At 52.5% G+C, this 23,176-nt stretch overlaps 1 protein-coding gene across 1 annotated transcript in view; it reads right to left on the bottom strand.

Moving 5' to 3' along the window:
* Crybg2 (crystallin beta-gamma domain containing 2) overlaps window positions 1-17,897 on the bottom strand; it is a 24,134-nt gene extending 6,237 nt beyond the window's left edge. The window contains exons 1-14 of the mRNA XM_021200695.1: window positions 17,797-17,897; window positions 11,726-14,219; window positions 11,300-11,347; window positions 11,104-11,216; window positions 10,830-10,959; window positions 7,339-7,478; window positions 5,705-5,831; window positions 5,140-5,175; window positions 4,738-4,874; window positions 4,484-4,610; window positions 4,091-4,230; window positions 3,877-4,003; window positions 3,392-3,424; window positions 3,154-3,266 (exon numbers count right to left, since the gene is read on the bottom strand). Coding sequence (XP_021056354.1) covers window positions 3,154-3,266; window positions 3,392-3,424; window positions 3,877-4,003; window positions 4,091-4,230; window positions 4,484-4,610; window positions 4,738-4,874; window positions 5,140-5,175; window positions 5,705-5,831; window positions 7,339-7,478; window positions 10,830-10,959; window positions 11,104-11,216; window positions 11,300-11,347; window positions 11,726-14,191 — 3,737 coding nt within the window. The 5' untranslated portion in view covers window positions 14,192-14,219; window positions 17,797-17,897. The remainder of the gene's footprint in view (window positions 1-3,153; window positions 3,267-3,391; window positions 3,425-3,876; window positions 4,004-4,090; window positions 4,231-4,483; window positions 4,611-4,737; window positions 4,875-5,139; window positions 5,176-5,704; window positions 5,832-7,338; window positions 7,479-10,829; window positions 10,960-11,103; window positions 11,217-11,299; window positions 11,348-11,725; window positions 14,220-17,796) is intronic.
* Window positions 17,898-23,176: the final 5,279 nt, after the last annotated feature.

Raw genomic sequence — 23,176 nt, 5'->3', positions numbered from 1 at the left:
AGCCAGGGCTAGACAAGAGAAACCCTGTCATGAATGCACCTCTGCCAAAAAAGAAAACGGAACAGGAAGATGGGTGCCTGGATGGCCAAAGGGTCTAAAGCACCAGGGCACCAGGCTCAAAACCCAGGAGAGACCAGAGCTCTGCTTTCTGTAGTGAAGAAGGATGCAGGAATGAAAAGACCATTTTCTGCTATTTAAGTCACACAGTTGATCTTGTTAGATGAAGCTGAGTTACAACAGGAGCCGTGGAAACAGCTTCTATCATTGGAACTAAGAAGTTCAGGGCTGGAGAGACGGCTCAGTGGTTAAGAGCACTGACTCCTCTTTCAAAGGTCCTGAGTTCAAATCCCAGCAACGATCTGTAATGGGATCTGATGCCCTCATCTGGTGTGTCTGAAGACAGCTAGTGTTATAATAAATAAATAATTCTTAAAACAAACAACAACAACAACAAAAATCCCTACTAAGTTCCTGGGCAGGTGTGAGCTTGTGTGTGTTGTCCATTTGCCTCAGGCCAGTTGGCCCGCCTCCTCCTGCTGCTCTGTGCACACTGCAGGTTATTTGCACAGATTGATTATTTGATTGGTTGATTTAGACAGGACCTCACTCTGTGCAGCCCTGGCTGTCCCAGAACTCACTTTGTAGACAGGCTGGCCTCGGACTCACAGTGATTGTGCCTTTGTGAGTGGTGGAATTAAAGGTGTGTACTCCCATGCCTGCTTATTTGTATAAATTTATAATCTTTTTTTCTGTTTGTTTTACGAGACAGGGCATCTCTGTAGAACAGAGCCCTGGCTGTCCTGGACCGGCTTTGTAGATCAGACTGGCCTCAAACTCACAAAGATGCACCTGCCCCGAAATTTATAATTTTTTTTTTTTGGTTTTGTTTTGTTTTTGTTTTTCAAGATAAGAGTTTCTCTGTGTAGCCCTGGCTGTCCTGGAACTCACTCTGTAGACCAGGCTGGCCTCGAACTCAGAAATCCAACTGCCTCTGCCTCCCAAGTGCTGGGATTAAAGGCGTGCACCATCACTTCCCAGCCTAAATTTATAATCTTAAAGACTATACCCACCCCACCCACCCCCCCAAAAAATGGAGAATTAGGACTTGGGTGCAGAGCTCACTGGTAGATGCTTGCCGAGTGTATGAGAGGCCCCGGGATCAGGCCTTTTCCTTACAAACAAATACATAAGTAAAATGTTCCTAAAAGTTAAAAACACATGAAATTAATCTAACTATATACCAAGTTTGTAACATAATCACAGACAAACGGACACATGTGCATATAAGTAATTTTTTTTTTTTTGAGACAGGGTTTCTCTGTATAGTCCTGGTTGTCCTGGAACTATTCTGTAGACCAGGCTGGCCTTGAACTCAGAAATCTGCCTGCCTCTGCCTCCCAAATGTTGGGATTAAAGGCGTGTGCCACCATCGCCCATAAATGTTTTAATTAAAGAAGAAGGAATAAATTTGGTAATTACCCTTTGGTAAAAGGGAACACAAGACTCATGGGTCTCACACCTATGCAATAGGAAGTTTATGTCACCATTACACAGACTTGCCAACAAAATCAGACAACTTATCCCTCAATTTAGCTACCAGTTGTGGCAAATGAGAGAGAGAGAGAGAGAGAGAGAGAGAGAGAGAGAGAGAGAGAGAGAGAGACCAGAAAGTAATCAAGTAAACATGGGAAGATAGAAGATAGGAAGCACATGGGTGAGATGATTAGGTTCCTTCAAACAAACATATAGTAGAAAACAAGGAAGGGAGGAGGATTGGTGGACAGAATGGGATCAAGTCAAGCAAGGCCATTCGTGACCTTCATTGGGTCCTGAGAGCAGCAGCTAATCCGCTGGACATGGACAGGGTCTATGTATGTAGCTGTGCTACTGACCTGTGCCTATGTGGGTGTGGGGATCCTTTCTATGGCTCCCCCTTCCCCCCAACATCCCCAATGCTGGGGGTGGAACCCAAGGCTTCCTGTAACACAGGCACCTGCTCTAAGAAAAGTTCTTTCTTTTTAAAATTACTTTTAGATTTTGTTTTTCAAAACAGGGTTTCTTTCTGTGTAGCCCTGGCTGTCTGGGAACTCATTTTGTAGACCAGGCTGGCCTTAAACTCACAGAGAACCCCCTGCCACTCACTGCCTCCCGAGTGCTGGGATTAAATGTGTGCCACCACCACCTGGCTACTTTTTAGATTTAAACAAAACAATTTCTTTTATTTGTATGAGTGTCTAGCCTGTATGGACGATGTATGGCCAATGCAGTGGTCCGAAAGCAAATGGCTCCCGGAGACTTCTAGGGAGTAGCTGGAACTAGAATTAGGATGGCTGTGAGCTGCCTGACCGGATTCCCAAGGGTCCTGGGAATCAAACTCGGGTCCTTTCCTCTTAATCACTGAGCCAGCTCTCCAGTCTTGAAAGTTTCTGAAATTTTGGAAGGGGGTCAGAATTTTTAAAAACTAAAAACTCAAGTGTGTGACTATGCGCGTACGTGTGTGTGTGTGTGTGTGCACACACGCGTGCGTGTGTGTACCTGTGCATGTGTGTGCGCGAGTGTGTGTGCCTGTGTGTGTGTGCACGTGTACCTGTGCATGTGTGTGTGAGTGTGTGTGTGTGTGTGTGTGCGCGCGTGTGTTCATGTGAATGTCAGAGTAGTTTCAAAACTGATTCTCTGCTTCTTCTGTGAGGTCCTGGGACTGAACTCGGGCCCTCACACTTCCTTGCACTGCAATCGTCCTTCCTCACTGAGCTGTCAAACCAACCTCTTATTTCCTTAAAGCACGGTTATAAATGGAACAAGACTTGTTGTTAAGACAGAGTCTCACACAAGCCTTGAACCCGCTATGTAACTGAGCTAAAGCTAGCCTCTCCCTCCACAATGGGGGATTACGGGTACAGGTTGGCCTCAAACTCAGAAATCCGCCTGCCTCTGCCTCCCAAGTGCTGGGATTAAAGGCGTGCACCACCACCGCCCGGCGGTGTTTTCTATACTATACTATCTAATATCTCCAGAGTTACATTTCACATTAAAATGTTATTCTATGACTCAGGACATAACAGTTCATCTTAAGGAAGGAAATCGTGTGAAATGTGTGCCCCTTGCCCCTCACGTCTCCCAGCATTCTGGGCTCTACCCAATCCACCTGCTCACCTGCCACCGTGGACCCGGCATGACTGGGGATGGAAGGAAGCAGGCAGAGAGGCTTGGTCATCCTCAAAGGAAATGTGGTCGCCCAGAAAGTTGGGGCCTGAGAAAAGCTGAATCTGGAGACAGAGAGGTGAAGAGGTTAGAGTGAAAAGAGGAGAAGGGCAAAGGTAAAAGGCCAAGGGAAGTTTTGACACGAAGGCTGTGAAGATCCTACCAGATCTCCGTGCAGCCGCCTCCTTACCTTCGAGACAAAGTGAAGATCGCTCTCCCCCACCTAAAGGAAGAGATCAGCGCTGTGACCCGCAGCCACTGAGTTTCTTTTTTTTTTTTTTAAGATTTATTTATTTATTATATGTAAGTACACTGTAGCTATCTTCAGACACTCCAGAAGAGGGAGTCAGATCTTGTTACGGATGGTTATGTAGTTGCTGGGATGCTTTTACCCACTGAGCCATCTCACCAGCCCTAGCCACTGAGTTTCTAAACCTTTGTAGCCATTCCTCAGGCCAGCATCTACAGGCTCCGCTCCTCCTTGAGGCCCCGCCCCCTTACGGGGCACTGCGTCCCAGTTCCCGCCCTCAAAATCCTGCCCCCCCCCCCCCCCCCCTCCGTTGCTCCTGGCCAAGGCCTCCCTCTTCCTGCCTTAACTAAGCAGCCTGGGCGAGCCACCTGGCCCCGCCCATCGGTCCGCCCCGCCTAGGTCACGCCCATCGCTCAGATACACACCTGTACAACTGGCTGAAGGGAGCCGAGGGCGCAATTGCCGGAGCCCCAGTCGTCGCAGTTACGGTACACGCCCTTCTCCAGGATGTACTGTTCGCCGGAGAAGCCTACCTGCTCATAGGCCACCCACCTGCGGGGAGAGCGTGGGATGGGTCGGCGAGGGCGGGGTCGGCACTGCTCCTGGGCCCGCCCTGCGCCTGGGGCGGGGATTACTCACACGCCGCTGAGCACGTGGATGGCTTGCGTGCTGGGTCCGTGCTGGGCTAGCTCCACATCCGGCAGTGCAGAACTCATCTCCACTCTGTGTCCCTGGAAGTCCATGTCCTCAAACAGCACCACGGCCGGGTCTCCAAAGTCCTGGGCCCCCCCGCCCGGAGACAGTCAGGTTTCTCCCAGACACCGATGCAAACTCGCATGAGTGCCCAGACCTCAGGGAAGCCACCCATCCCGGGATTAGGTGTGAGGCATATCCTGGGGAAAAGCCACAGGAGGAAGGCTAGCTCTTAGGGGCATTCTGCCGCGGAGAACAGACCGAGGGGTGCAAATTCTTCTCTCAAATTGTGCTGTGGAAGTTGGGGTGTGGCCAAACAGCCCAATTGCCTCTGCTCACCGTCCGGATGACCCGCAGGGAGGTCAGCAGCTCATCGTAGCCTCCCCAGTGTGACCAGTCAGCATATTCGCCCTCTTCTAGCAGGTACTGGTGACCCCGGAAGCCCTCCTTCTCGTAGCCTACCCAGCTAGGGGAAGGGGAAAGATAGGCCAAAACACCGGTGAGTCTACCAGACAGCCCCAGCCACTCTCCACCCACCAAGGGTAAAAACCTGCAGGGACAGGGCAGATAGAAGAAATCTCTTAAATCCTCACCAGCCCCCAAGGATTCGCAGGGACCCCACGGAGGTCAGCTGGGGACAATGGCTGTCCTCGGGCTGCTGAAGGTTGTAGATGTCTCCGCTTACTTCCCAGCTCTGCCCTTGAAAACCTGGTGCCTCATACACCACAGCCTGGATGAAAGGGGGGCCCCCGGGTGATAAGTGGTGAATCTGGCTTTCTAGGAATGGCTCTACACAACAGCAACCTGGAGCCCCATCCTCCCCTGGGCACGGCTGCCTGTGTGTTCTGACCTCTGGCCGGATTCATACACCATCAGGCCTGCCCTCCTAGACTCCTGTGCCCTCAGCCCCTCCAGGCCCCGATCTCCTGTCCCAGTCACATCGATAACCACGCAGACACAGCAGATACCCTCAGATCTGAAGTCTGTCCCCTTACCTTGGGTTCCCCTGGCTTCTCCACTCTTGGGCAGCCCTGCAAAGGTGACATGGCTGAAAGGCTAGTCCAGAGGTGGTTAAAGGCAAATTAAGGCCTGGGAAATCTAGATTTTCCTTTTTTTTTTTTTAAAAGATTTATTTATTTATTTATTATATGTAAGTACACTGTAGCTGTCTTCAGACACTCCAGAAGAGGGAGTCAGATGGTTATGTCGGATGGTTATGAGCCACCATGTGGTTGCTGGGATTTGAACTCTGGACCTTTGGAAGAGCAGTGGGGTGCTCTTACCCACTGAGCCATCTCACCAGCCCCCCTAGATTTTCCTTGATCCTGAGACTCCTAAGCCTTGCAGCCCTGTATCTCCCCTTTCCCTCCCACTGACCTGGTGCCACACCTCAGCTTAATCCTCTCTTGCTCCTCCAGTCCAGTTCCCAGTAGGAGCTCTGGGGCAGTGAGGCACCAAGGAACTGATCTATGGTATTCCCCCATCTCCTGCCCTCAGGTACAGGGCCACCCAACATGGGACTAGGGACAGAGGGACCTGTGGGTGTCCCATGCTCCTTACCAATCTCATTGGCTTTAGTGAACCCACACTGGGGCCTGATGTACCCCAGGCCTCCAATGTAGGGTACTCTCCGGGCTCTAGGATATAGGGAGTATCTTCAAAGAGTGGTTTGGGGTAGAGCAGCCACCTGGGGGAGAAAGAGAGAAGTCACTGACTCCTTAGGACAAAGACTTGGCACGGGTGGGGGGGGCAGTTTAGAGGGGAGGAAGGGCTTTTGAGGGGTCCTTGCATAGGGATAGCAGAAAAAACATCCCTACTCTCTCTCCATTCTAGAGGCTGATCCTTGATGTCCCTTCCTGTGGCTGGCCCCTTGCAACCACACACAACCACAAAGAAGTTAAGAGTTCTTTCTTGGGTTGGAGAGAGAGCTCAGCGGTTAAGAGAACTGACTGCTCTTCCAAAGGTCCTGAGTTCAAATCCCAGCCACCACATGGTGACTCACAACCATCCGCAATCTGACGCTGTCTCCTCTGGTGTGTCTGAAGACAGCTACAGTATATTTACATATAATAATAAATCTTGGGCCCAGAGCGAGCAGAGGTCCTGAGTTCAATTCCCAGCAACCACATGGTGGCTCACAACCATCAGTACAGTTACAGTGTACACATATACTTAAAATAAATAGATAGATCTTTATAAAATCCCAGGTAATTCTCACAGGAAAGCCAAGCTACACATGGGCCCACGGTCCCCCTTCCTTGCTGCCTCAGAGCATCACTGCTTATACTGGATCTTCTGGAGTCTGATTCCCAGGAGCTCATACCTGCTAAAAGTTACCCAACCACTGAGTAACTCCTAGTCCCAGACCAAGCTTTGTGTTTTAGTCTGTCGTCTGTCTGTCTGTCTGTCTGTCTGTCGATTGATCGACATAGTCCAAGGTAGCTTTGAAATCCTGGCAATCCTTCTGCAGCCACCTCCCGAGTGCTGGGATTAGAATCATGTGATGTGTCACCTGGCCGAGCCTAAACTTTTGTAGATGTAGCTCTTTCATTCCTTTTGTCACATGCTCGTCCCTCATCCAGATAGACTCCTTCCCCAGGTATATAGTTAGCAAATACTTCAGGGCCAGCTTCTAACACCAGGATTAGAGAACTGACTAAAACAGAGACTGAGACCATCCTACTCTGAATGTGCCCAATCGCGACTGAGTAGAACATACACATTCCTGTCCTCTCGTAGTTTAGCTTCTTAGCTAGCTCACTGCAACTGAGGCGTCTCCTCCTCCAGGAAGACCTCATGACTACACCCAGCTCCCCACCTCCCCATCTTCAGCTGGTTTGATACTTTAGCATGCTCCTGCAACCCTGCGCATGTCACCACCCCCTCCCATTCCAGAACATTCTGGGTGCTATTGGTTATTTACCTTCCTGTCCCCACGAGGAAACAGATTTTTCTTTTTGTTTTTGTTTTTTTTCTGTTTGAGACAGAGTCTCACTATGTAGCCTGAAACTGGCCTAAAACTCATAGAAGTCTGCCTGCCTTTTCCTCCCAAGTGCTGTGATTAAAGGTGTGCACCACGGAGCCCGGCCCTCAGATTGATTTTGAGGAAAGGAACTGGGTGTCTTGTTTGCTCTGTGTCCCCAGCATGTGGCAGTGCTCAGAATGTCAAGGGATCCCAGGATAGCCAGACTCACAGTCCTGCAGCGACAGTGGCAGATGCCACCTGTAGGGGTCTCTCCAGACCTTGAGAGTCTTTCAAGTCTCCAGTTAGCGTCACTGGCTTGCCCTTGAGGCCCTCCTCAGAGAACAGGCTGATCCTGGGGGTGCAGTAGTCCTGTGAAAGAAGAGGGGCCGTTCAAGTACAAACTACAGACTTCTCTATCTCACCTGCTTCCCCGCCACACCAGCCTGGCAGGGCTCCCGGGGGCTTCTGGGAAAGCCCAGCGGGCTGGCTGCTCAGAAACCAGAGGAGTGCTCTCTCTCCAAGGCCAGCCGGCTTGACCTCAGGCAGAGTCCTCACTGGTGCCTGCTGGACTTCTGGAACCGCCCCCCCCCCCTTTTTTTTTCTTTTTTCTTTTGGTTTTTCGAGACAGGGTTTCTTTGTGCAGTCCTGGCTGTCCTGGAACTCACTCTGTAGACCAGGCTGGCCTAGAACTCAGAAATCCACCTGCCTCTGCCTCCCGAGTGCTGGGATTAAAGGCGTGCGCCACCACGCCCGGTGACTTCTGGAACCCTTAACCTTCGGTGTCAGGGCCTTCCCCGCCCTGGGTGGCCAACTTCCCACTGTTGGGAGGTGATAGGGGTGCAAAATAGCTAACCAGGTCCTGGTTCTACCTTGATGCACAGTTCTGACCTTGGTCCAGACTGGCTTTTTGTTACTGTTTGGTGTGGGTGCTGTGTGTAGACTCCACGCCCTCGCACCTGCTAGGCAAGCTCTCTTACCGAACCCCATGCTCCAGAGTGGTTTGTTTGTTTGTTTTGTTTTGTTTAGGCAAAGTTTCATGTGGCTCAGGCTAGCCTTGAACCTTGAACTCACAAGCTGACCTTAAGCTGACTGATTTTTAAATTGAATATTTTGGATTTTTTGTTTGTCTGTGGGGTGGCGGGGCACAGGAATACCACATCATATGCTTGGTGGTCAGAGGGCGACTCGCAGGAGTAGGTCATCTTCTTTCACCATGCGGGTCCAGGAGCTCAAACTCAGGTTGTCAAGTCTGGTGACACGTCACCGAGTCACCTCCTCAGTCCCAACCTTCAGCTTTTTAATTCCCCTGCCTCGACCTCCTGAATGCTGGGATTACAGGCGTGGCACTGTGCCTGGTTTTGTGGGGTGCTGGGGAATCCAGATCACGATTCACACGTGCACAGCAAGCACCTCGACTGAGCTCCGTTCCCAGCCCCCTCCTCCCAACACCCACATCCAGCTGTGGCTGCGCCTGGGTCTCATCCCAAGCTGCGGCAGGTTTCCTTCGCATTCTGGGTCTTCCTTCCACTCTAGGACCATTTCCATGTCCTCACTCAGATGATAACAAATCATCTGTGTATTGTGCTAGGGCCATAGTCTACTGGATCCCATTTGGTCCATCTAGGGATGGTCTCCATCTACAGACAGGAAGGTCAAACTCAGTGTAGTTAAGAAAACAACCTGCCGGGTGTGGTGGCACACGCCTTTAATCCCAGCTCTCAGGAGGCAGAGGCAGGTGGATTTCTGAGTTCGAGGCCAGCCTGGTCTACAAAGTGAGTTCCAGGACAGCCAGGATTATACAGAGAAACCCTTCTCGAAAACAAAAACAACAACAACAAAAAAGAAAAAAGAAAAAAGAAAAGAAAACACAGCTTAGAAGCAAGACAGCCGAGGACAGAGAAGGGTTCTGTTTAGTGTTGCAACCCAGCGCATCCCACGGGCCTGGCACACATAGGTGCAGCGAATCAAGTGATCCCAGTACCGTGTGACCTCAGAGCTCTTGTTTGCCTCCTGTGCCTCACACCCTCCTCCACAGGGATGAGTTGACTGTGTCTCACAATGACTTGCCCGCCAACAAGTGTGTATCTGCAAGCGTCTTTGAAAACTGCCATTCCTTTCTCTTAGCTCCTCGCCTCTCAGACTCCATCATCAGGGGTCAGTTGCTCACCTCACTAAACACACAACTAGCTGGTTAAACTGGGTCATGCCTGGAGTCCCAGCTCCTAGGAAGCAGAGGCAGGAGGACCAAGATTTCAAGACTAGCCTTGGCTACACGGTGAGTCTGAGGCTAGCCTAGGCAGACATCAAGCCTTGTCTCAAATTAACAATTAATAATAAGGGCCCCGGGCATGGTGGCTCACACCTGTAAGCCTGTAAGCAGAGCATTGGGGAAGTTGAGGCAGGAGGTTTGATGCCAGGTTCATGGTCAGCTGAGGCTGCACAGTAAATTCTAGCTAAGTCTGAGCTTGTGTGAGATCTTGTCTCAAACAAAAAAAAAAAAACAGAAACCCACAAACAAGCCTCCAAGGGTCTGATGGGTCTTTTTGTTTTTGTTTTTGTTTGTTTTTGTTTTTGTTTTTTCGAGACAGGGTTTCTCTGTTTAGCCCTGGCTGTCCTGGAACTCACTTTGTAGACCAGGCTGGCCTCGAACTCAGAAATCCGCCTGCCTCTGCCTCCTGAGTGCTGGGATTAAAGGCGTGCACCACCACGCCCGGCCTGATGGGTCTTATATCTAACATTGTTGTGCATCTCTCTAGGGGCAGATACCATTTGGTCAAATTCAGTATCAGTAGTTTGTCAACTCAAACCATGAAGACAATGCTGTCCTTTGACTTTACAGACGCAATATCATGTTGGCTTTTCATACCACACACCCATCTCTCAAAAATTACAACTGTGGTGGCACGCATCTGCCATCCCAGCCGACTCTTAGGAGGTTGAGGCCAGAAGATTGCGAATTCAAGAATCAGTCTATTTTTATCTAAGAACTAGTCTCAAAAAATTTGAGCCATCCCTAGGCTAGAAATCACTCTCCTTCAGGTCTCACCATGGTTTTTCTTCCTGGAAGCCCCGAAGAGATTCATAAGTTCCCAGCCAGGCCTATTGCTCTTCTGTGCCCTCAGCGTCTACCCAAAGGAGAAGCATGGAGGGAAACCTAGGCCGGTTGCCTGGCACAGAACTGGGCACATAATGGATATGAGAAACATGTGGGGTTGGCAAGATGGCTCGGCATGTAAAGGTGCCTCCTTCCCAGACTGACAATTGGGGTTCCATCTCCAGGACCCACACAGAAGAAGGAAAGAAGTGACCTTCGCAGAATGTCCTCTGATCTCTGCGTTCCCTCATGCTGAGGCGCGCGTGAGCACGCGTGTGCACACAAATAAATGTAATAAAACTTTTAATTAAAACCATGAGACAGGGGAGTGTCTATAAAGATATGAATAAGTAAATGAGTAAGCTCCGTGGACCCTTGCCCAGAGTTGTGAGTGACTCCAGCCCACTCCTACCACTCTGACCTGATTCTGATCTAGCACCAGCCCACACTTCTCCAGCTTGCTTACCCAGGGGCACGGGCCCCACCTACACATCAGCTCACCCCAACTGTCCCTTTCTCTCAGTGCCTCCATGGCCAGGAACTGAGAGGTACTCCATACTGACCCCTTCTGACCTCTGCACCACCACCCCCGGAGAGGGTATCGCTCTAGGCAGCTGCCCACTTACCCGCACAGCCCTCCTCAGGGAGCCAAAGCCTTGGAGACTCCACGTAGATGCCAGGGCTCTGAGTTCCATGTCCCCTTCAGACAGCAACAGCTTCTGGCCCTGGAACTCTGGCTGTTCATATAGTATCCAGCTGTGGACCCAGACACCCCAGGGTCACGGGGCAGGAGGTGGTGCCCAGAGACTCTGAGTAGCTGATGGAACTGCTGAAGACTCACCACCCTCCACACCCCAGCTTCACAGCCAGGGCCCCCTTCCCTGGGCACTCCCCACTTACCAGCCTCGGATCACCCTTATGGATACAATAGGGTCCCACGTTGAAGCATCTGTAACATCTCCCCAGATCTCCCTGCCTCTGCCCTGGCAGCCAGGCTCTGAGAAGAGGATCACCTGAGAAAGTGTAGCAGGTGTCCTCAAGCCCTGTCCCCAGGCACTGCCCCTCTGCCAGCCTCCACTTGCCCCCAAGCACCTACCTTCCCAGGCCTGGTGTTCAGCTTGCCCTGGGTCTTCGGTGCTGGGCTCTGAGACAGAGGTGGGGTTAGAAATGTAGGAGGGGGTCACCACTTCTCCCACACTGCTCCCTCGACTGGCCTCCACCCCAAGGATACCGCAAACAGAGATTACACCATCACTCCCAGCTCCCAGAGCCTCATCTCCCAGTCCCAGGTGCCAGGAAGACTTTCCTCCCCAGCTTCCAGGCTCTGAGATGCAGCGAGCCATTTGGAATCTATACACTCCACTATACTAGGACACTGAGACCCCAATGCTATGCATTGCAAAGTTCAACCAAGCTCTGATACGATCCCCCTGCCTCCTGGGATCCGGCCCCCCAACGCCACTCTCTTCAGCCACTCAAGGGGAAGCCAGGTATCTTCCCTTACCCTTACAAGGTCACTCACCCACCCTTCTGGGGGCTCAATAGGTGCTGGCTTCTCTGGAGATGGCCTTCCGCTGCAGAGCAAGGGCAACTGTCCCAGCACCTTCCTGACCCCTGGTGCTCCGTGGGGTGGCAGAGCAGATAGTTTTGTGCCTAGTGGTTCCAGGGCAGGGGCGTCTTTGTTGGCTGGCACCAGATTGCCAAAGAGAAGACTGCCTCCCAGTCGGGAAGTAGGTCGGTTACTGGGCTGAGGTTCCTGGCCTTGTCCAGCTACGAGTTTCTTCATCATCTCCATGGGAGAGCAGGTGACCTTAGCAGGCGTGGGTGGGTGGAGACCCAGGGAGGGGCCGGGTCCTGCTTTCTCCTGCCTCCGCTGGAGCTTCTCATCGTCACTGAGATAAGGGTTCTCCAGCTCCTCCTCCTCCTCCTCCTCCTCTTCCAATACAGGTCTCTCCTGGGGACCAGGCCCTGGTACAATCGGCCCCAGCTGATCCTCTTCAATGGCGGGGAGTGTGGCATACATAGCCAGGTAGGAGGAACGTGGAGCTCGGGGCAGTCGGTGAGTTCGGAGGATCTCGGGGGGCTCCATGCTCCGCAGAGTATCCAGGAAAATCTCCAGATCAGCAGTCAAGGCGGCTTCATCCTCCTCCCTAGATGGCTCTGAGGGCACCTTCCCCTCAGTGGAGTCTGGGATGGGCCGGGAATCTGTGCTGGCCTCTGCTCCCATTGGCTCTGAGGCCGGAGAGCCTTCTAGACTGAGGGACTCCTTGGGCTCTGAAGAAGATGGGGCAAAGGGCACAGCAGGGCTCTGGAAACGTCCCTTTGGGGTAGGTGATGAGAGAGAGTTCCCTGGAGAATCTCGGACCACCTCGTCCTGTTTGGGGGACAGGGGAACAGGGACGGTGGGGCCTTCAACAGGCTCTTTGCAGGGAACGGACCCGGGAGGGCTATTTTGAGGATTCTGGTCAACCTCCTTCTCGATGGAAGGACCTCCTTCTGCATCCTGGACAACCGTGGTTGGCCTGGAGGATGAGGTTCTGGGAGCACCATGGGCTTGCAGAACTTCTTTTGGGGTATGGAGATGGGCAGAAACACTCGGGCCTGGATACACCTCTTTCTGAGTAAGGGCATAACTGGGCACATTCTCGGGGTCCAGAACGAACTTATTCTTTGGAGAAGCTGGAGCACAAGGGCTTTGTGAGCTAGGGACAGTTTTCCTCCTCGGAGAGGACGGGCTCAGAGGTGGTTCAGGCACTGTAACCTCGCCCTTTGCCACTGGTGGGACAGGGGTGGTAGGGAGACCTGTAAACTCTTTCACAGGGGGCAGAACGTGAGGGGTGGACTGGGCTTCGAGGTGTGCGGGCACCACAGGCTGCTCTGGAGACTGGGTCAAGGAGGCAGCACAGGTCTGGGGTTTGGGAGAAGAGGAAGCTGGGACTTGGCTCTGAGAAGTCTGGTTGGGAAGGAGGGCACTGGAGGCTCCCTGCAGCCTTGAAGGTTCCCCAGTTCTGGCAATCGAGACTCCGCCTTGGTCTCGGATTGGATGGGCTACAGGGTTATCTATGTTCTGAGCAGGACGATCAACCGCAGGGACGCCGACTGGAGCCAGGGCTGAGCTGCTATTCTTCAGCTCAGTTGTGCTGGTCTCGAGTGGTTGTCCCAGTGTGGTTCCCACTGGGCCACCCGGGCCTGAGCCCCTTGATGTAAGCATAGTGAGCCTTGGGATTCGGCTGGCAGGGGGAATGCGCTCAGCGGACACGAGGTTGCTCAGCACTTCCAGGGCCTGGCTGCGGCTGGGTGAGCCCTCAGCTCTAGGACTCACCACTACTGCCCGGACCGTTCGGGTCACATTGCGACCCCTTGGCAGGGTCTCACCTGACATTGACGGTCCCACGCTCACGGAGCTGCTCACTCGCCGGTCCACATGGCCTCCCACCACAGTCGTGGTGGTGGTCCTCACCGTGCGTGTCACACGCCATTCCTCACGATTCCTGGAACCGCCGCTGGCGACGCCCACATGAGGATGCGGACTTGGCTCACGAGGCCCAGGCAAGGGCACCAACAACTCAGTCCGAGCCATGGAGCCCATGCCTGATAGTTCAGTTCTAGGAGCCTGGGGGCCACCGTCACCCCAATCCGCAGCCTCCTGCACCCTCACTGTTGGCCTTTTCTCCTTGGGGGGTGGAATATATTTCTTGGAAAAGATGGGCCCATGGCTCTGGAAGTTCGTGGATCCAGGCTCCTCCCCAAGACCCTGGCAATTGACAGTCTCTTCTTCCTTTTTAACGAAGCCATTGACTTCCTCTCGCCGGAAGCTGTGCTCAAACACGTCCTCCTGCGGGGGTTCCGTCCTGGCACCTGACACCAGGGACACTTTGTGAAAGCGGTGTCTGCTCTCTTCCTGGACAGGAGGCCGTTGGCGCCATGTCAATGTGGCACTTACCACCCGGGCCTCAGCTCGGGCCGGCGACCCAGCTGTTTCTTCCATGTTCCTTGTCACCCTGTGGACTGGCTCCCTACTGACAGTTAAAAGGGGAGAAAGATGAGCACCAGGAAGGAGAAGGAGGGGTCCCCACAGCACAAAGCACTTGCCAGGCCCAGACCCGGCTGAGTAACCTCAGGCAAGTCATGTGACCCTTTGGTCTTTGTTTCCACATCCGTAAAATGGAGTAAGAGTCTGCTCAGATTGGAGTCACCAGAGACTCTTATGGGCTCACCTTAGCACTTCCAAATGATGCCCATTGTCCAGGTCCCCAAAGGGTGTAGGCCTGACACCAAAAGGAGAGAGAAGAGAGGACGGGCCACTATCTCATTGGCTTATAGAACAAGGCTGGGTCTCTATGCAGGGGGCCAAAGGCTAAGAATCAGGAAACAGAACCCTTCAGGAACTGTGTTCTGTCTTTGTTCCACCAAGGTTTCTTACATTTCTTTTCTTTTGGTTTTGTTTTGTTTGGTTTTGTTTTGTTTGTTTTTGGTTTTTCAAGAACAGGGTTTCTCTGTGTAGCCCTGGCTGTCCTGGAACTCACTTTAGACCAGGCTGGCCTCGAACTCAGAAATCTGCCTGCCTCTGCCTCCCAAGGTTTCTTAAAAGAGAAGTTGAGAAAAAATGTTTGGCCTCAAGCAATGGCATTGTCCAGTCTCTGACATCATCTATTGATCACTAGCAGATGACCTTGGGCAGGCCACTTCTTCAACTGCAGCTTCCTGGAGAGTTGAGTTCACACTTCAAGGGGGTTTTCAGGAGAGAGAGAGAGAGAGAGAGAGAGAGAGAGAGAGAGAGAGAGAGAGAGAGCAAACTGGCTTTGCAAACTGAAATGCTGGCTCATGAACTTCCCAGTGTCCCCTTAGGGGTCTGTGGCTATAAGTTGGCAAGTGTGCACTTGAGTCACATGGGAAGTAGGCAGGGGACAGGGCACCACTGTGGGTCTCAGAGGACCCTACACATACCCTCAACCTTACAATGCACTACGCCTCAGATTTCTTTCCCCTGAAACCATTTCCATCCCCATAGGTGGAGAAATTGGGGGGGCAGAGAGGTGCTGGGATTATAGACACGTGCCGCTCACGTGTGTGTGTGTGTGTGTGTGTGTGTGTGTGTGTGTGTGTGTGTGTGTGACTGAATGCCTGCTGTCCACCTCATGCATTCAGGAGCCCACAGAAGTCAGAAGGTTTCAGATCTCCTGGGATGAAAGTTACAGGCAGTTTTGAGGCAACACATGAATGCTAGAAACTGAACCCCAGTCCTCTCCAAGAGCAGTTAGTGTTCTTAACGCCTGAGCCAGCTCTCCAGAGCCCTGGATCTTATTTCTTTGCAGTGCTGGAGATCAAACCCAGGACTTGGTGTATGCTAGGCAGACACTTTGAGTCTTCTTCTCAGACCTCTTGCTTGTGTCCCTCCCTCATCTGAGTCTCTATTAGTTTCCTCCTTAGACGGGGAAAGTGACCAACACCTGCCAAAGGGGAAATCTGGGTTTGGGAATTTCTGTCTTGGTAGCTGCAGCAGCAGCAGCAGTGTGTGGAGGGCACCCTCTGGGGCACCTGGCTAAATGCTTTCCGTTTGCATTGTTCCCCTGAGCCTGAACCCGGGGAGTGCAGACTTCATGAAGAACGAAGCATGAGCTGGAGAAACAGCTCAGTAGTTAAGAATGGAGCACTGTTCTTACAGAAGATTCGAATTCAGTTTCCAGTGATCATGTTGGGCTGCTTACAACTACCTGTAACTCCAGCTTTGGGAAATCCAGTGCCTCTTGCCCCCAGGGCACCTGTGCTCACATGCACATAACCGTATATGTAGATACACACATACACACACATCAAATGACAAATCTTTGGTAAATTATAAACAAACATTCCTATTTTGCCAATGAGATTTAAAAGGTTCAGATGGATGCAAAATATTACCCAGAGTCATATCTTAGCAGTGGAGACTTGTACCCCAAACCTCAGAGCTTAGCCACATTCCAAACTCCCCATATAAATGTTTATATAGGCTTACATATTTACCTGGTAAACCGAGTCTCTGTTTTGATGGCTACTCTATAAATTTTTTTTTAATATTTATTTGTTTGCTTTTATTCTTTTAGGGAGAGTCTCATTCTGTAGCCCTGGCTGTCCTGGAGCTTACTAATGTAGACCAGGCTGGCCTCGAACTCACAAGAGCTCGACCTGAATCGGCCTCCCAAGTGCTGAGATTAAAGGCTTGCACCACCAAGCCTGGCCCTGATTTGATGTTCTGAGGTAGCATTTTGCTCTGTAACTCTGGCTGGCCTAATAGCAGTTATGTAGCCCACCGTGGGCTCCAGCTCATACGAAGTCTTCTTCTTCAGCTTCCCAAGCGAAGGGCTGGAATTACATGCGTGTACTAGCATGGCTGACTGGGGTTCACTCTGGGGTTTGCTCATTTGTTTGAGACAGGGCCTCATGTGGACCAGTGTGACTTTGAACTCTCTGCTCCCAAAGAGGGCCTCGAACTTGTTTTTTTTTTTTTCTTAAGTTATATTTGATGAGTGTGTGTGCCTGTATGTGGATGCACATTCCTGCATGTGTGCATGTGCGTGCACATGTGGTGTGTATATGTGTGTGTGTGTGTGTGTGTCCCACGATGCACATGAAGACAGCTTGTGGGTTGTCTCCTGCCACCATGAGGGTTGAGAAGACTGAATAGTCAGGTTTGACTGCAGACCACCTTTGTCCACTCCCTAGCCGTGACCTTGAACTTCTGATTCTCTTGCCAGCACTTCCTCTGAATGGTCAGATGATAGGCATGCCCCCACCCCTCCTTTTCCCAGCTCTGGAATGTAACCTAGGGCTTCAGAGGTGCTAGGCAAACCCTCTACCAACTGGGGAACCTCTCAGCCCTAGGGTTCATTTCAGACCTTAAGGAGCAATCCTCGCTTATATCTCCAAGCATGACATAGCGAGGCTGTTTTCAGACCTAGGCACTCCAAAGACCCTGCTCACCTAACCCGGGCCGGTTCATCTTCCAGTCCGGAGATGAGCCAGCCCCTAGCAGCTACACCAGAGTGAGAAGTAGGCCCACTGCCCTAATTCTCTCCCCGCTCCCTACCTCCCTCCTTCCTGAGAAACTAAGAAACCAGAACTTTGACCTGCCCTGTGGCCCAGCAGTGACTCAGGTTTTATAAGGGGGCATAGATAAAAGGGCCTGAGGCCCACTGGTGTCTGAGTCAACTCCAGGACCGAGTGTCTGTGATAGAGTCTGTGGGGCCTCTGCCAGCCTGTGAATGAGGATGGGGAGTCCTGGATGACCCCCAAGACTTCCCTAGCCAGGGTCCGTTGAGAACAGATACACATAGACACCCTAGGCCCAAACCCAGCTCCTTACAACAGCCCGACCCTGCCACCCTCACTGAAGCCGTGTTCTCTCCCCTGGGATTCCCCCACTTTTGTCCCTTACTCAGCACCACACAAGTCCCCTCCTCCTCACAGAGTCCCCTGTCTTCATCCCCCCAACCCCAAGATCGCTTACCTTTGACGGCAAGTGACAAAGCTTGAAGCTATAACTGATTTGTCCACTCATTCATTCACTCAGTGCTAATTATTTGGGGCCAAGTGCCAAGTCCTGGCCAGACTCACCCAAGGCTAGCTCTCTTATGAAGCTGATGTCCCAGGAGTCTGCAGCTAAAGGGTCAGATGTTTGGAAGGTCCCATGGGCTTCGGCAAGGCCACAGGGAAAAAGCTCTGGGGAAACTGAAGGAAGGCAGTCCGCGCAGGGCCCTATTGGTGACTTCCCAGCAATCAGCTCCATGCCCAGCCCAACCCAGGGACAACACCCCCTGATGGCCATTCATTCCTTAAGCATGTGGTCATAGCTTCTGCCTGCATACTTCTAGGGACAGGGAGGTCACCTCCTGACAGTTCACATGTCCCATCCCTAGACAGTCAGGACGGCTAGAATGTTTTTCATGTGTGATGGAATGTGCCTGCCTATAGCTCCCCACTTCTGTCTTTGTCTGGAGACACACCCCAGTAACCTAGCTACCACCTCTGCAAACACAAGTGCCTGTTCCAAGAGCCCTCTCTTCTCCAAGTCCACAAGTGGATTTGCTAGCAAGGTGACCTGTGACCTCTAAGCAAGGTGTGTGGGTATGGGAAGGGAGAGGCTGAGGGGGGTATGGGGGGGGAGGAGCGTGGGAAAAAAAAATCTCAGCTAACCCAACAAGTCCTGGGATTCTCCCCGCTTACCTGTGAGTCACCCCCAAACTAGGCCAAACCAGTCCACAGGCCCACATGCTGCCAAACACATGGCGCATCAGACAGGCATTAACAGAGTCGAAGACCCACCACATCACAGAGCACAGACATACAGAGACACCCGCCTAGACAAACGCAGCCAGGAACACACAGCAACACACACATGGTCACACCAAGAGACACAAACACACAGAGGCACAGTAGGTGTGCGAGCCACACGTTCCACCACGGAACACATAGGCACCACAGCACATGTGTGCACATATCTCTGGCACGCACCCATTCAACTCACGGCCAACAAACAAAGCTTTCTCTCCTTTGCAATTCCTCTGCCCTTGAATAGGGACCTGTACTTGGTGCACACAGAGCTCACACATTCCCGCGTGCTACCCGGCTGTACTCTGCCCTTTTCCCCACATTAGTCAAACCTGCTTAAAGAACCCTCCAGCAGAGAGTGGGTCCAGAAGGACAGTGTCCCTGGGAGTCACCTCCTTCCTCTCTAGGGGCCTCCTACATTCCAACTCCAGGCTGTATTCACCTAGACCCCAATCAACCAGATCCCTATGTCCCCCACCTCACCCTCCTGCCTGTTCCCCATCTGCTCCTAAAACCAGCTCACTTCCCACCCCCTCGCCCTTGTATGGGCTGCCTTACCATGCTGGGGTACCCTGGCAGTTCTCAGGGCCAGTTTGGATCACCCGTGGCCTCCTCCCTAGGCACAGAATGTGGCACACCAACCCCTACCCAGGGGACCTGGACCTCCGTGCTTTGGCTTCTGCTAAGGGTGTTTTCAGATCCACAATATATTCCACACAGCAACCACAGGTTACCCTGTGCTGCCCAGGGCCAAAGAGACCTCTTTGCAAGGTGTGTGGCCTTAGGGGGGTTGGGGAGGTGGCTAGGACGTAGACAGACCTGGGTTTGAATTCTGACTGGCAGGTTGGCTTTGGGCAAGTGACTTATGCTTGTGGAGCCTCAGTCTCCTGCTCTCGTTAGCTGGGGTTGATGGGAAGGTTAGCTCCTAGTCTGTGGATTAAATAGGACTACACTTACACTTAAAAAACAAAGCATGGATGTCTGGTGCCTCTGCCATCAGTAGCAGCTTCTCAGAGGCCCCTCTGGTGGCCTAGGACTCGCCTAGTGAGGCCCCAACTTCATTCCTCCTCAGTGAGTTATGAAGGACCCATACCTCCCCGCTCCGAGCCTACCAGGATGGTTTAGGAGACTCGCTTCAACCCAAATAAAACTCTAAGCTTGGGAGTCTTGGCGCCTCTTTCCGTGGCTGCCCGCAGAGCCCGGTGGGATAATTACCATTGCCAATGGCGTGTACTTAATAAGCATCCCTGTTATTTTGCCAGCCCAGCTCCATGGAGTTCAAAGCATGTTCCTGCAGCCACCCCCTTCTTCCTCATCTCTGACTACCATACCCATTCAGCAAAGCAAGACTCAGAGAAGTTAGGCAACCTGTGCCAGGGCGCCCAGCGCCTTGGTTAGGTGCCTATTCCCAGGCTGGGTCCGCAATCTCTTGCAGAGAACCCAGGATTAAGAGTAGCTGAAAGGACGGTAGGAAGGTTTACCCTGCTAGCCCGTCCTCTCCACGATTCCATGATGAGATTTCCCTTCCTGGGGTGGGGGGACAGGGAAGGAAGGCAGAGGTGGTTTTCAGCCTAGGTGTGGGGAGAGAGAGAGAGAGAGAGAGAGAGAGAGAGAGAGAGAGAGAGAGAGAGAGAGAGAGAGAGAGAGAGAGAGAGAATCAGGGAGTGGACACAGAGTCGACTCACACCCAAGGTACCAAATGAATGGGAGCTTCAAGCTTGGGGAGCCCAGGAACAAGGTAAAGGGACCCAAGTAGGAGCTGCCCACATCAGACTCACCTCCCACCATCACGTCCCTCGGGTGCCGACCTTTACTTACCGGCTGTGTGAGAATGGAGGTTCCCAGCCCACTAGGAGCTCCTGCCGGACCTTGCTTCCCTGATGCTGTGGGGCCCTCAGCGGCGGCTCCCCAGGCGGGTTGATTGGATACCCAATGATGGGGCGGAGTTCCTGAGGAGGCTCCTGCCAGCCCCTGGATTCCTCAGGGCCGCAGGGGTGGGGAGCTGGTCTGGCCGGTTCCCTACCTTCCTCCCCAGGTGCCTGTCCGCACCCTTGCAGGGTGACAGTGATATGGTAGCGGGTCCTTCTGACACAGAGACGAGTGTGTAGGGGCCCTGGCTCTGACTGGGCTGGCCCTGGGGTGTCGGGCTTACCCTTTGCCCTTGCTGCTGTGAGGAAGGACTCCGGGTGGGGCAGTAGGGGTGCGTCTTCCAGGTTGCCAGGTTGCTCTGGCTTCGGCAGAACCTCTGGGGCGCTGTGTTGGGAGTGCTGGCAAAGGGTGCCTGGCCATCCCTGTTTCAAATAAGTAGAAGCAGGCTCTGGGCCGGAGGGATGGCTGGGACCACCGACGGCTTCAGCAGATCCTGCTGGTGCTGGACACCCATGCTCCGTAGAGCCACAGCCAGCCAAGTCACAGGCACTGCCCACGGCTGGCCTCTGTAGCCTCCCCAGGGAGTCGCTTTGTCTTCCTGAGCTGTGGAGTCTCTTCTGACTCCATAAACCACCGTGGCTCCTGACCCGAAGGTCCCATTCTGAATGGCTTTGGGTTTGGACCTGGTGGGAAACAGAGACAGGGACAAAGCCACAAGGACATGGTGTGGCATCTCCTCTCTGGAATCTAGGAACCCCTGGCTATCTTTGCCTGTCCTCCCTGACCCACAGGAAACTGTAGGACCTCTCAGAGCAAGACAATGGGACAGGACCCTGGCCAAGCATTTCCCAACTATCTTACACTACAGGAAAGAGAACGTGGAGTCACATCGTAGGGAGGGAGGGCTGCTAGCTGTCCGGTCCCACACTGCTGCCCTATGCACGGGGGGGGCAACTCTAATGCTCTTCCTGAAGCCACAACCGTGGTACAGCTCTCTGAGTCCCCAGCCTCTGGCCCTAATTTAGGGATTAGGGAGTGTGTGGGCAAACCTGGCCCAGCTGCCCACTGCCTCTGCCTGTTCCCAGCCATCAAAAGGCCCGTGGCCTCCTTCTCTAGGCCCTCCCAGCCCCAAGTTCCTACAGGACAGAAGCAAGGTCCACTACCCCGCTCGGAGGAAGGGAACAATCCCTGACCTGTCTGCTGTCCTCTCTGGGAGGGGACAGTTGTGGGAACCCTGGGAAGAAGATAAGGATCCCAGACACTGGCCGCACACTACCAGGTTTGTTTGGTTTTTTTTTTTGTTTTTTGTTTTTAAAGATTTATTTATTTATGTATGTAGGAGTACACAGCTGCTGTCTTCAGACACACCAGAAGAGGGCATCGGATCCCATTACAGATGGTTATAAGCCACCACGTGGTGGGAATTGAACTCAGGACCTCTGGAAGATTAGTCAGTGCCTTTAACCACTGAGCCATCTCTCCAGCCCACATTACCAGTTTTTAAGGATGTTCTTGGAATCGGGGGAACCAAGTCTAGGTGCCATCTAGCAGGGGCCTTTGAACCCACCGTCCTTGTCTGTTTTGTTTCTATGTTTGTGGTTTTTTTTTTAAGACAGGGTCTCACTATGTAAATCTGGCTGTCTTCACTCTCTAGGCCAGGCTGGACTCCAGAAATCCTCCTGCCTTTGCACCCTCAGTGCTGGGATTAAAGGCGTGCGCCACCACGTCCAGTGTGATTCCGTCATCTTTAAGTTACTCATTTATGAAACAGATGTGGTCTCCAGTTCCCCGGGGGCTAGACACCCTGAGAGTTCTGAGAGACAGCATCATCAGGCCCTCATTGGAGGCGACTTGGGTTAGAATTCCAGCTCCTCCACACTCTAACAGAGGTGGACTGCGTATATATATGTAGGTATGCAAAGTGATGGTGATCAGAGCAGCACATGACTCCCGACACGCTACACAGAGATAATCCGGGCAGAGTACCCAGGCACAGGAGCACCCACTTATACAAAGAGCAGCAAAGTGGGGTGGGGACTTGGCTGCTTGATGACCTCGGGAGGTCTGTTCTCCAAAGGTGCACACTTCTATTTATTCTTTTAAACATTTCCTCTTTCAACTCATTGGACATTAATTTTTAGTTATGTGCACATGCATCTGGCTGCATGCAGATGTGTGCAGGTGCCCGCGCGGTCCAGGTGGTATTGGATTCTTTGAAGGTAAAGTTACAGGCGGTTGTGAATCACCAGATCGGAGGTGCTGGGAACAGAACCCAGGTCTATAAAGAGCTGCAAATGCTCATAACCATGCATCGAACGCACACACTTTTGACACCCTGATATTCTGTTGTCCTCTCTGCATCTATTACTGAATTCCTCTCCACGGCTCTGACACGGGTACTACTTGGCCTCTTTAGCAGAGGAGGGGAGAGAGCTCCAGGGCCACACAAGGCATCAAAAACAGGGAGAGCGCACAAGTCTGGGTTCTTCATCCTGCCCAGCCCTCCAGAGCTCCTGCCCCAGCCTCCTGCGTTGCAGTAGTATCCTACCTTGAGGCTGACATCGTTGGTGCCGCCCTGACCCTGAGCAAGGTCAGGGCAGCTCTGGCCGCCCCAGGGCCTAAGAAGGAAGCACAGGGAAAAGAATAAAGAAAATTCTTATGTCCCAACACCTTCCCAACACACAGACTGAGATTAGCGGCCCCTGCCTCCCCTAAGCCAGGACCCACAGAGCAGCAGGACGAGCAACAGTATCCTCTGCTTCCTTCCCCAGTCTCCTAACACACACACACACACACA

This window comes from Mus pahari, chromosome 6, assembly GCF_900095145.1.
Source record: "Mus pahari chromosome 6, PAHARI_EIJ_v1.1, whole genome shotgun sequence".
NCBI lineage: Eukaryota > Metazoa > Chordata > Mammalia > Rodentia > Muridae > Mus > Mus pahari.
Note: the sequence above shows the minus strand (reverse complement) of the source record. Positions and strands in the feature narration are given on the sequence as shown.